General features: G+C 39.5%; 1 protein-coding gene across 3 annotated transcripts; it reads right to left on the bottom strand.

Annotated features, from left to right (window-relative positions):
* Positions 1-27: 27 nt before the first annotated feature.
* On the bottom strand, positions 28-10,552 carry ano10b (anoctamin 10b). Of its 3 annotated transcripts, XM_088378927.1 has the most exons (17): positions 10,394-10,552; positions 10,212-10,307; positions 8,822-8,853; positions 8,606-8,707; positions 7,227-7,400; positions 6,546-6,683; positions 5,571-5,687; positions 5,309-5,425; positions 4,900-5,238; positions 4,530-4,712; positions 4,319-4,374; positions 4,162-4,236; positions 3,841-4,005; positions 3,453-3,644; positions 3,248-3,385; positions 2,408-2,524; positions 28-1,736 (listed from the first exon to the last, which is right to left on the bottom strand). In XM_088378927.1, the coding sequence occupies exons 3-17, from the start codon at positions 8,844-8,846 to the stop codon at positions 1,713-1,715; spliced, it is 1,962 nt and encodes a 653-aa protein (XP_088235053.1). In that variant the 5' UTR covers positions 8,847-8,853; positions 10,212-10,307; positions 10,394-10,552; the 3' UTR covers positions 28-1,712. The 3 variants fall into 3 exon arrangements, with proteins under 3 accessions (XP_088235053.1, XP_088235051.1, XP_088235054.1); XM_088378925.1 differs by having other exon boundaries at positions 8,606-8,853; XM_088378928.1 differs by lacking the exons at positions 10,212-10,307; positions 10,394-10,552 and having other exon boundaries at positions 7,227-7,443; positions 8,822-8,836.
* Between the last annotated feature and the right edge of the window lie 2,257 nt (positions 10,553-12,809).

Genomic DNA, 12,809 nt, shown 5'->3' with positions numbered 1-12,809 from the left:
TGTCATTTGTGAAGAAGAAAAAGCAGCCTTATTTCTGTCTTTATTGTGATATATGTTCATTGTCATCTCAAGTTAACACATGCAGAACCTTTAATATAGTTGATGCCCACTGGGAGGTGGAGGTCGACCAACTTTATATTGTAAACAGCGAGGCGCCATAAGCTAATGTTTTGAAAGAATAAACCTCCCAAGTGTGATTGACCACATACAGGTCATGTATCTGTCAACATTGGAGAGTGAATGAATAGCACAATGTGCCAGAAGGCAAATTAGTGGTAATACTGCCAAATCAAGCAGTCGTTAGTGACACAATACAAAATATAAAAGTGACTCCACATTTTACACACACACAAAAAAAGGAAAAAAAAAAACACAATAGCAGAGCTCAAGTGGTCTTGGTTTTTTCTCATTGCGCTCAACAGCTAACAATCAAACTCAGCATTTTTTGTTTGTTTTTACGTGACACGGTACACAATATTACTTTTATTGGCAACATCAAGATTGACTTTTTGTAATATTTGGGGGCATTTTAGCAGTCCCCAAATTCATTGCATTTTTATTTTTTAAGGGGGCGAGATAAACATCAGTACCGAAACACAGAAACCATATTCTGTTATCCTTGTTACCAAAGAAGTACAGTGCTATACTTTCCTAAATCAAAATTTAGGTTGCAGTAAAGAGAGCACTGAGCAGCTATTAAGTAAACTGCTTCCTATTCACTTTGATATTTACCTATTGTCAATCACTGTAGATTATCGATAGCCTTGAACAGGACACCAAACCAAGATCTTGTCAAGAATATAATGTCAGCATAATAATAAATATTTTTGTCTCTTCCTGACTCCCTTTTAACCAACCCACTCAAACTCTTGAACTGTAAGTTTCTTTGAAAGCAACTCTTGTACAACAAACAATATATACATTCAGTTTGCAGGAATTTTTGCAACAAATATTGAACATTCTAAACGTTGTTTGAATTGCACTTTCAGTGTACGTGTGATAAAAAAGTGCAACTCAGAACGTGTATATTGTCGAAGCACCATGTGTGGTAATAGCAAGCCAAGAAGCTTGGTGGAATTAAAGCTGCCATTTGCAACCTTGGAGTTAAAGCTACCAACCAACACGGGGAGAAAGATTATCAGACAGCCTTTTCTTAATATAGGATCAGGAACACTTTTTAAAAAATAATATAGATTTAATCTAATGCTTCTAATATTCTTTTTCTAAAAGGCACACATTTCATGGAAGAGAGGATTGTTGTAATAATTAATTTAAAACATATATTGTATCTGTATGTCAATGTTATAAGCAAACCGTGTCTCACTATTAATGTTTTATTCTCAACAAATATGGGCTCCAACTTTGTTTTTGTACCATTTCAAAATTCCTCTTTCTGTGCTTACTTATATAAGTGATGTCTTTCGCTTTTATTTTTAATTTGAGTTTATTCAACTCATGACTACAAAAGTCTGAAGGATTTTTTTAAAACCGCATTGAAAAGCGTTTAAGACATTTTACTGTTGTGAATTTCAAATAAAATTCGTTTTTTTTTTTTTTTAAATTAATAAAATAAAGAGGTTGTGATTTGTCTCCAAAGTGTAAAATGGCACCTTTAAAAGTACATACGATGAGTACGTATACGGGCACAGCAACACTACTGAAGCTCAAAGATTGTTCTTTTTGGGTCCAGTGCCTCACTTTTTGAAACAAATTCAGGACTCATCAGAAGGCAGGTTCTGGAAGAGAAAACAATAATACATTTTACAGGCGAAAACTAAACTCATTCAAGACAATTAACAACACTGACTTTGCCTTTGTGCATCTCCATAATGAAATTTGAAAGATCCTAATTAAGATGGTGTGGAAGTAAACACTTTTCAAATGTAAGAGTTCACAAAGTTATGGTTTTAAGAATTACAGACATTTTATGCTGAGTATCTCTATTTTCAGGGTCTCAGTCACATCAACAAACATCATGGCATAACACGAGCAATAGCAATTTTTTCTCAGCTGACTCTTCTGTGAGGCAGCGGCCTTTCATGTGGTCTTCAGAGAGCTTTTTTGAAAGGGGAAATTAAGCCAAATGATGAGACCAAAGAAGACCTACATTTAGAAGTAAGTTTTGCCTTTTCATGTGTATCCTTGATTTCATTTTTCTCGCTCACCCTAATTTTTCTGCCTCACAGGCCTACCAAACTGTTGATTTAACCACACTTGGGGTTTTAAGTATAATGTGTCATAGATATATAATCTGATTTTTCTGCCAAATAATAGCCTCCTTCACTTGGACAAAGATGTCCTTGGGCTTTATACTCGAGTCACATGGCTTCCAAATGCCAACTTTGTAATCAACTGATCAATGCTACCAACTCCAGACTGTCTTGAAGTCACAAGGAATTGTGCTGACCTTCTGTCGTAACGCCTGCATGGATGTATACTGCATGCGGGCTTTCTTCTTTTTTATCCAATCCGGCTCATCTGGAATCAGGGCTGCCACAGTCACCTTAACTATGATGAGAACATGCTGCAAAAATATGAGAAAAATCAGTCGAACATGCACTCTGACAAATAAGTCATGGCATTGATCACTTTTAAAATGTAAGTCGACCCCCAAATTTTCTTTGTAATAATGTGTTCCGTGCAGCACTACTTGTTGTGTTCTGATTAATGTTGTGTCTCGACGAGTTGGGCTACAAAGAACATTTTGGGGCTTACTTCCTCTTTAAGTTTCTATTTAATTTGATTTAAATTCCACAATTCTCCAAACTGTGCAATGTAAATTCTTCAAATTGTGTACCGTATTTTCCACACTATAAGGCGCACCTAAAATTGAGAGAATTAAAAATTGGTCAAAATTGAAATTGATAAATGGTAGTGGTAAGAGGTAAGTATGAAATTGCTTTCCACTGGGTGTACAGTACATAATTATTTCAATACAAGTGTACTCTACATGTCCAATAAGTAGCGGTGATGCAACATGTTTGTCAACAGCATTTGAAATTGAAGGACTTTCCCAACATGCCAGGCTGCATTTGAAAATAGTTGTGGACTTCAGCTTTGATTAGATTAAAGTAGGCCTTCGTGTTCTATTGTTATTGTCACTTATTGTTTGTCTTCTCCCGTTATGTGTCTTACTTAGTATTCCAAACACATTGGAGTAATTCAGAATGAATATATACATTTGTTAAGTATTTTAAACACAATGGCCTTCGCCCCTAAAACATCTGGGAGTGTATACAGGTCATACCTCAGCCAAAATGGCCATCAGCATGATGTCGCTGCTGCTCATCTGTCCCTCGTGCTGCATCCTTTGCATCTGCGGTGACAGTGTTAGCAGCCAGCAGTTTGACACCACCGCGACGAAACTCAGGATCTCAAACGCAATCTGGAGGATGACACAATGACACCTGTCGTCTCTAGTCACAATTGCGCACGCTGCGTTATCCGCTGACCTGCCATACACCCATATTGGCCACGGGGGCAGAGAACGGCTTGCGGAAGAGCTTGCAGATCTTGTAGGCGTCGGAGCGGATCTCCGTTACGTTGTTGATGAGCAGCAGCACGGCCGTCAGAGGGTACACGCACGAGAAAAGACTCAGATAGCCAAACTGCACCAGGAGCTCAATGTACTCTGCAAAGAGGCCCTGGCGGCGGAAAACATGACCTCGTCAAAACTCCTTGCCTGCTTTCCTGCGTGTGGCTCCACCTTACGCCGTCACAACACCAAGACAACTTCTCAGAGAAAAGTATGTTGTCACACTAGTTGGCTTTGACATAAAAGCAGGGGCGTCACACCCATGGTGTCATCATCATCATTTCATATTTAAAAAGTGCACTCACGGGGAACACTGGCAGCGTGATTTGATTCCGAAATTTGTCCTCCTCTGGGTCATCTTCGTTCTCCGACCTGTGGGGAGCACTAACGAAGCGATCCACAAGGAAGGGGATCACCACTTCTGTCACTTGGTTCACCAACTGAGTCACGATCAGCAAAGACGCCAGGCGCTATGCATAAAATAGAAATTATTCATGCGGCCCACCAGACCAGATTTTGTTGTTGTTGTTCAATTTTATAGTTTATACTATTTTTTCCTGAGAAGGCTTTGCATTTATTGTACTTATGTGGCTGTTGAGTGTAGTAAAGCGGAGGCCAGCTGTCACCTTGCGAAGCAACGGCACATCCTGCTTGACAAATGCAATGTGGAAGAGGACTGCAAAGTAGTTGAAGAATGTGAACTAATGAAGGAGGAAATAAAACAGCAGAGTCAGCAGATATTTGGGCGATGTAATAACACTCATGACGAAGGGGGAAACTCACCACCAACACTTTGGCTGTCAGGTGGTTCTGGAAGGCAGATTCTTCTCTGTGGTTCTCTGAAGGCACATTTATTTTCGTTATATAAACCAAGGGCGACTGAACAAAATTAACTTGTTATCTGGGCTCAGAGGGGTGAACATCTTATCTTTGAAATAATGGTCACTCGAGGGCTTGGATGAGTTGAATACAGTTAGTCTTGTTGCACACTTACCAAATTCAGTCAAAGACTGGGCCACTGTTTTGTAACCAGTAGCCAGCACATTTGTGTAGACGATGTGAAGCACAGAGGGTGCGTAGAGTAACGTCTGAGACACCACCGAGTCCCATTCCTCGTGGATCCACATCACTTGGTTCTCCGCCCAGTAAAAACACAGCATACCCAGGAGCACCATCCCTGCACACGTATGTGAAACTAAAGTGATCAATAATATCTTATTTGTGTGACACATTCTCTGATGTAATTGTGTTCTGATCTGTAAGGCATCAATATGCAGTAGCTAAGGAACCATACACAGACAAACTCATTGAAGAAGCATCTTGAAAACTTTTAACCCAGTCAGGCGTCAAAAGTTGAGTCGTACCCAGAAACAGTCCAACCACCGGGACGGACACCAGAGCCATCCGCAAATCCCTCTGCCATTCGGGAAACAGTGGCTCCATACGACCGGTGACAGTGTTCATCCCAAGATCGCCGTGGAAACCAGGTCGAGGTTCCGCAAAGCGCTCGGCGAGGTGAAGGGTCCCCCAGCGGTAGGAATTGGAGGCGCTACGACGCTTCCACAGTTCCATGAACACGGTGGACCAGAGCATACTGAACACAGCTTGGATCATGTGACCACTGACGCTGAGTCCGGCGTCCTCCTCATGGATCTCGGCCTGTGAGCCGGCCACCGCCTCCACCGCTTCCTTCTGCACCTCACCTGGGAACAATACAAAACAGTTTCTCTTTGAAACCTAAAGAACACTGGTATGTGTCTACCTCATACTTACTGGAAAAGAAGGTAATGAAAAGGCCCAGAATAGCCGGTGGCAACAGAGACCAAGTGTAGAAATCGAGGAAGCTGAAGTAGAATCCCACTGTGCTTCCAAAATATGCATTGACTGAATCTGATAGTGAAGTCGACAAAGAAAGATATGAAATACGGATGGACACAGATATAGCACAAATCAAACACACCATTTCAAACACAAAGAAAGTAACAATGGTTACTGATCACTTTAACAGTGAGTGTCTGTGTGTGCATCCACCTACCCAATGGTTGTGACAACTGGTTCCCAGAGTACCAGGATTTACTGAGCTCTTTCAGTTTTGCCTTGTTATGAAGAGGGAACGTGTCCACAACCACGCCAGCGGAGATCATCTTATGCCCTGCAAAAGCACTCAGGGTTACTCATTTCATCAAAACAACACATGGAGTGAAAGTCCTGAACCTTGCAGCAACCAAGCCATTACCATGACATACAGTAAAACTGTACAGTAACATACACACTGACAGAGATGCTGAGGGAAGCATTTTCAAAATTGAAAGTGAGAAGCCAAGAACAGCTGAGATCAGCAACTCACAGACATGGTTTATAGTGCTAGCAAAAAAAAAAAAAAAACACCTGTCATAACAGTTTAGAATCATTTCTGGCTTTTGGGGGGGGAGGGGACTGGGTGATGTCAGTTCATCAAATATGATAAAGTTGTAAATAAAAGTCGATGTGTATTACAAACAATAACACCACATTCCGAAGCAAAATATGTGTATTAATTGACGATTACAGCAACTCTTGATACAACTCTTGTGCTATGTTGTTGCTGTTAAGTCTCATCAAAAGTAAAAGTAAAATGGGCAAAAATCCACAAAGTAGCAACCATGTATGCCCTTTATACAAACTATCAATATAAACTATGCATGTGTGGTGCAGGTATTATTTCTGTCCACCTGGGGGCCATCATTCTTACTTTCTTCACTCCATGATCTGTGACTTGGAATACATATATGTATGAACAAATGTTGGGCATGGGTTAACATCAGAGGAACATAAATCTTCAATATGGCGAAACATCCGCAAAATAAAATTAGACAGGTGTGATTTAAAAATTGGTGATATAGTGAAACAACAATTAATGAACCTCGAGAAGATGAAGCGTATTCCAATTGATGTGTATGACAGATATGAATAAATACTGATCATTGTCTACTATGATTTTTATTCTATTCTATTTTCCTGCAGGACTCACAGATGTTGTCTCGGTGCTGTAGGGCGTATTTGTCAGCCAAACCAGGTATCCTCACATCCCTCCGTGCACGCAGACCCTCCAACTCATACTTGACAATGTACTGTTTCTCGGCCACCGTCAGAAACATATCCATGTTGTCTGTCAAACAGGGTTAGGAAAGCCCTGTTAAGCATTATGCAGTAAAACATCTAACCCATGTCCACAAAAACTTAGAAACAAAAAAAAAACTCCCAAAAAACTAGAGCATACCTGTCAATCATTTGAGATTTGATCAAAAGACTCCAAATGCTTCCAAGGGAATTTAATGATAAAGAAAAATCAAATGTTTTCCATCTGATTCATTTAAGATTCATTTCATTTGATTCATTTCCTTGATCTTAACACATTCAAGAAAACAGATTTTTTTAAATGAAACATTTCCTTCTGACAAGCACAATTTCTCACAGCCATTTGTAGCTCATTAAATATAATTACCCAAGTAAACGTTTATTTTACGTTAATAATTATTATAATTAATATTTTTTTGTACTTTTTTTAAAATTGAATTTCAGTTGTTCTCAGGTGAAGTAGCTTACCCAATTTTAACAATTACTCTGAATATTTTATTACAAATTGTGTTAGATGTGTTGTATTACTATCACTTATTTTTACATTCTTCCATGAGTCATTGCACTGGTTTACCTGAGTGTCTAAAGTTCTCTCTGTTGTCGTATGAGAACGTCTCCATTTCACCGTTCTTAAACGTCTTACAGAGACCCAACTCCTCGGTAGCCTGTAGCAATGTGCATCGTGGGGCGGAGACCATGATGATGTCACCAGTGGCATCTTCACCTGGGTGGGCCAGCAATGCTGCACCTGGGAGAGTTGAGGAGAGTTATCCACACTCTCTTTTTGAAATCTATGCCCCAAAGTGGAAAGAACACAAGAGGAAACATGGTTGGCTTTTCTTTTTGTAATGAGGCGTAAACTGCTGTTCTGGATAAAAAATCCACCTTCTCCAATGAGTTTTGAGTTAACATGGTGGTGTGACATCCAACCAAGCAAACATTTTTGTTTGTTTTTCTCTTGTATATCCATGCACCTCAAATTTATGCAAGGGCTGGGATAGTTCCGATGCTGTATTTCAACCACAATGTGCTGAAACAAATATTAGGCTTCGTCAGGGCTTAGGTTTTATAATATGTAATATATTATATGTATGTAATAAATGTAAATAAACAAATAAATAAAATAAATAAATGTAAAGACGGACATCATGCTAACATGTACTTTTATTTTGTTTTTAACCCACATAGCATGCCCAAAATAATTCTACACAACACAACTCATATGTTTCTGTTTTATCAACACCATTATTATTTATATATTTTATTATTATAGCTTATAATAATTATAAAATGTTCCATAGTAATAATATTGAAATAGAGGGTGATAATAATAACAATAATAATAATAATAATAATAATAATAATAACAATAATATTACATGTTCATGCTCCTTCCAATGTATTTTTAAAAAAACATATTTTTAAAAAAACAACAAAGCTTTCCCTCTGGTCCTACATCAGTATTTTTAGATTCTTGATTGTATATTTGACCTTCATCTTCCTCAGTTAATGAATTGCCTCATTGTTTCATTCATGTACCTTTCCCAACCCACTTGTTTGGGTAGCTGTTTGGGACTTTTTCAGATTGGGGTACTTTTATCTAAAGATTGGATTTGAGCGGCCTCTCAAGTTGAAGCCAGTTTTTTCATTCATTCATTCATTCATTCATTCATTCATTCATTCATTCATTCATTCAGTCAGTCAGTCAGTCAGTCAGTCAGTCAGTCAGTCAGTCAGTCAGTCAGTCAGTCAGTCAGTCAGTTAGTCAGTCAGTCAGTCAGTCAGTCGAGTTGACATATGGTATAACTTCAGGAGCACATGGAAGTCATCAGGAGTTTCATTTTATGATGATCATTTTTGCATGTCTTTCCTTCTCCTACTACTAAGAGAGCACTTCATAATTAAACACCATGTTTGTGTGTACAAATTGATTGAGTGCATAAAGGACCTCACCTCCATCTTTTTGTGGCGTTCCAATCAGTTTGATGAGCCATCTTTTGGTCTCAGGTCGGACGTTCTTGCCAAGCTTCACCAGAACCAGTGGCTCAACCCACTCTGAAACACAGCAAGGGCAGCTAACCTTTGTCCATCCTGGCCCTGTTGTCGCAATACCCAGGGCCTTGTCACTCTGTAACTTCTCAGGGCGCTCTTCGGAGACAATTACCACACCTTCGTCAAATCCTGCCTTACTCATGATGGCACTGAGAAGAAAAATGTGGGAACAAAAAAAAGCAACAGCAATCTTCAAACAAATGTAGTCCCAGTAACATGTGCTGATTTGCCAAATACTTTCTTGGGAGGGAAAGAGCAAGAGAGACAGAGAAAAAGAGAGGGAGGGGAGAGAGAGGGATTATATTATTTTGTAATCGACATAGTGCCTCCTTATTGATGTAGAAGTAATTGTTGTTGTTGTCAAAGTCTTCATTTTAAGGATTCAGTTTGTGTATTTTTTTGAAAAGAATGGTGGAGTGGATGATTTAGAAATGCTGGAGATTCTGCCTACAGTTGTGACACTGCCTCCTGAAATCTGGATTCAGACAAAAAGCCTAATGTGGTTCTCGTGACATTGGTAGCAAGCTATATTTTTTGTTGTGCTTCAGCCGAGATGGAAGAACTGAGAGTGGTAAAAAATTTTACGTTTGGACTTTGTGTTTTTTGTTTTAATCGGGACTCTACTCGATGAACTGCCCATTAAAAAACAAAAATAGAAAAAATAAATGCACATTTCGCTTTCTGTTTGGTCATAGTCTTATGACCAACAAATAAACATGTTAATTATTATTATTATTTTTTACTTGTGGTTGAAGTACTTAGGAACACTACGGCAGTCATTTGGTGGTTGGAAATAGTGCAACCAACCCTTCTAACACAAACATAAAACTATTTGCTTTATAAACCCTCAACATAACAGGGAATTAGCGCAAAATATAATTATTTTTATTATTTTATAAATCATCGTGAGTGTAAATTCTGTGAAAATAAAATTTTCAATTATTTTAGCATAAAGCAACAACAACAAATTCCGTGTTGGGATTCTTTCCAAAAAAACATCAAGCTTATCTACGCAGCATTCCAAATGATGTCCCTCCTCTAGTGTTTATGACTTGTTAATAATCTTATTTAGCTCAATGAAAAGGCCTAAATATCAGCACAAAGTCTCAGTGTGATGCAGTGCAGCCAGTTGCGTAGCACTGCAGCAAACAACACACGTTTAGGCATTATCTTGCTCATTATCTCTGTGAAGGCAGGCTCTTTGACATAGTACTAGAGCTCATTTGATTATACAAGTGTACCAAATGAAATGAACAGCGAGTGTATTACATAATAATAACACAACAAGACAACTTTGGGATTTTATTGTGAGGCCCCATATGCAGCACTATACATTTATAGACAGGAAGTTGTTTTGTACACGTAGCAAACTGTAATGCATACTGAGAAGCCATAAAAGGGCAGTCAGAACAGATCGGGATAGCCATGCACTCATCTTATCTGGACAGGCAAGGAGGAGGAGAAAGTGACTTGAAGTGACAAAGAGGATGAATTGAGAATACAACACCTGGTAGGGTCTGGATGATGATGAGTGTCTGGTCTCCAGTCCTCCAGCAGGCCGCCAAGAGGCCCACCAAACTACAACACACCACACCCCCTCCTCCTGTTAGGGGACATGAAGAAAGGTTTCTCGAGTCAGCTTCAGTGAAAACACAGCAGAAATGACACCGGATGACTGCACACACTCACTCAGCTCAGAGACCTCGCAGATTTCTTGGTCTCTTCGTATGTGCAGTATGGCAAGAATGCAGTGAAACTTCCCTATACTGCAGGGTGTGGACTGTGGAGGCTTGTTTGGTTTATATTGGGCTCCTCCCTCAGGCCTGCTCGCTGCCTTACTGCTGCCGTCGTTGTAACCCTGGGTCCTACTGCTCAACCTGACTGCTTGACTGTGTCAGTGCAAATGCAGATTGCGTTTCGTAAAATAATCGAAACTGAGCCAATCAGACTGTCTGAATTTTTTTTTTTATTATTTTAAAAAATCAGATAGATGTTGCCACATATGGGCAAAAAAATCAGATCTGGGTAGCATTTGCCTGCAGTGTGAACCTTGTCTTAGTTGCACACTGCACAAATTTTGTTGTTAGATAGAAAAAAAAAAATCTCAAATATAACCATAGAAGGTCCCGTTTGAAGTTTGCCACAAATGTGGAAGGAGGTGCTCTCATCAGATGAGACCCAAAAAGAACTTTCTGGGCGTACGCAGCGGGAGTCCAATTCTAAAAACACATTCAAGTATATGCTCACAACTGGGATCGAACTTAGTTTTTTTTCCGAGCGAGAGCCCGTATCACAAACCAGTCGGCTATTTTGACTTGGTAACCCTGGGCCGTCTGCACTTTTTTGTACTAGTGATGTGCATTCCATTCTGAAGTGAAATGAATCTTTAGAATCGGTTCACTCAAAAGATTCGTTCAAACGAATCGTTCAACAAATCATCCCCCCCCACACACACACACTCAGATCCTTTTTTTTTTTTTTTTTTTTTATAAATCAAATAATCAAAAATCATGGTCAAAGCTTCACGGAAAGTGAAAAGTACCACACCCGCCCCCACCCCCACTTTCTGATTGGCTGTTTGATCTGTGACGTCAATCATTTTGGATGTTATTTTTATTTTTTATATTGTCTATACGTGGTCTGTTCAAGTTAGCACATCTGCCTTACAGATACAAAGTCGTGGGTTCATATCTGGACTCCAGGTTTCCTGTGTTCCAGTTTTCTCCCCTTTAGTTTTCTCCCCCTTGGCACATACTCAGTTTATGTTGTTATGTTATGTTACGTTACGTTACGTTACGTTATGTTGCTGTTCGTGTTGGCTCGTGAGTGAACGATTCGTTCAAAGCGATTTTGTTTTCAGTTCATATGACTTCAACCAGTAGGTGTCGGTATTGCCCATTGAAGCTGGTGCCACCTCGCCGGAAAACAAAACGAAGAAGAAAATGACGTAACTTCCTGTTCACCAACGAACGAATGTTTGAGTGAACAAGTCAGTGAGTGAGTGATTTGCATTTCCAGTTCATCGCAAGAACGGATCAGTGAGGGAACGAATCCTGACTTTCCCGTTCGTGAACGAGTCAATGGGTCAACTGCCTTCCTTCCCGTGCATCAACAGATCAGTCAGTGATCGTGTTGCGTCTCCCTCCTGGCGTGGACTATGTAAACCAGAATGTAGATTTACGTTTTGCCAAGGAAAGAAAGAAGCACTCACTGAAACACCACTTATTTTATGCACGTTTCCTCCAAACTAACGGCTAACTTTATTGCATGAAGGGATGCGCTGTTATGTAACAACGGGGAGATTATGCTTCTCTTTGGGTAATCTTGATTTTATAACACTTGTAGTAGTTTTTAAATAACGTGTATGCATATATACGCCTAAATATTGTTATCCAATATATCGACTGCAATTTCACATTGGATTGCTGGTTTGAAATGTACTTGTATCATTATTATTTTAATAAACATTTATGTTAAAACTTGTCTGGTGTTTTATTCCTTGTTTTTATATTCGCAAATTAAAACATAAAGACCAGACATTTGGTTAACTGCTTTATTTGACAGCATGTGTAGGTACACCTCATGGATACTTCAATAGGTACAATACACGAGGTAAAAAAAAAAAAAAAGGATAAATAAATAAAGGGTTAATTGCACAATAAAAGCATTTTCTCGCATCTGGGATCGAACCAAGACCTTACCAAGCAAGAGCCCTTGTAACTAACCAGTCAGCTGTTTCAACATGACAGGCTACACTCGTATGCACTGTTTTGTACTAGTGATGTGCATCACAGGCCGCTAGGGAAAAAGCTTAAGTGAAAGTGAAAAGTGCTACACCCGCCCTCACCCCCACCTCCTGATTGGCTGTTTGAGCTGTGACATCACTTGGACACTCCATTAGGTACACCGCCATTTTCAAGTGTACCTAATAACAGGCCACTTTATTAGGAAATACACAAGGTGAATTTTGGAAAACATGTTGGAATGTGGCCCCGAGGACTAGAGCTTGACACCTGTGACCTTTGACCATGATATTTCCCTAATAAAGTGGCCTGTTATTAGGTACACTTGAAAATGGCGGTGTACCTAATGGAGTGTCCGTGTG

The sequence above is a fragment of the Syngnathus floridae genome, chromosome 6, assembly GCF_059516105.1.
Source record: "Syngnathus floridae isolate MCC-2025c chromosome 6, RoL_Sflo_1.0, whole genome shotgun sequence".
Classification (NCBI taxonomy): Eukaryota; Metazoa; Chordata; class Actinopteri; order Syngnathiformes; family Syngnathidae; genus Syngnathus; species Syngnathus floridae.
This window is presented reverse-complemented; position numbering and strand designations above follow the sequence as displayed.

Excerpts from the sequence above, each read along its gene's own strand:
- ano10b (XM_088378925.1), bottom strand. The coding sequence starts at position 8,846 with ATGAGTAAGGCAGGATTTGACGAAGGTGTGGTAATTGTCTCCGAAGAG. Across the intron at positions 7,401-8,605 it reads AACGCCACAAAAAGATGGAG|GTGCAGCATTGCTGGCCCAC; the intron begins GTGAGGTCCTTT and ends CAACTCTCCCAG. Across the intron at positions 4,237-4,318 it reads TGACAGCCAAAGTGTTGGTG|TTCACATTCTTCAACTACTT; the intron begins GTGAGTTTCCCC and ends CTCCTTCATTAG.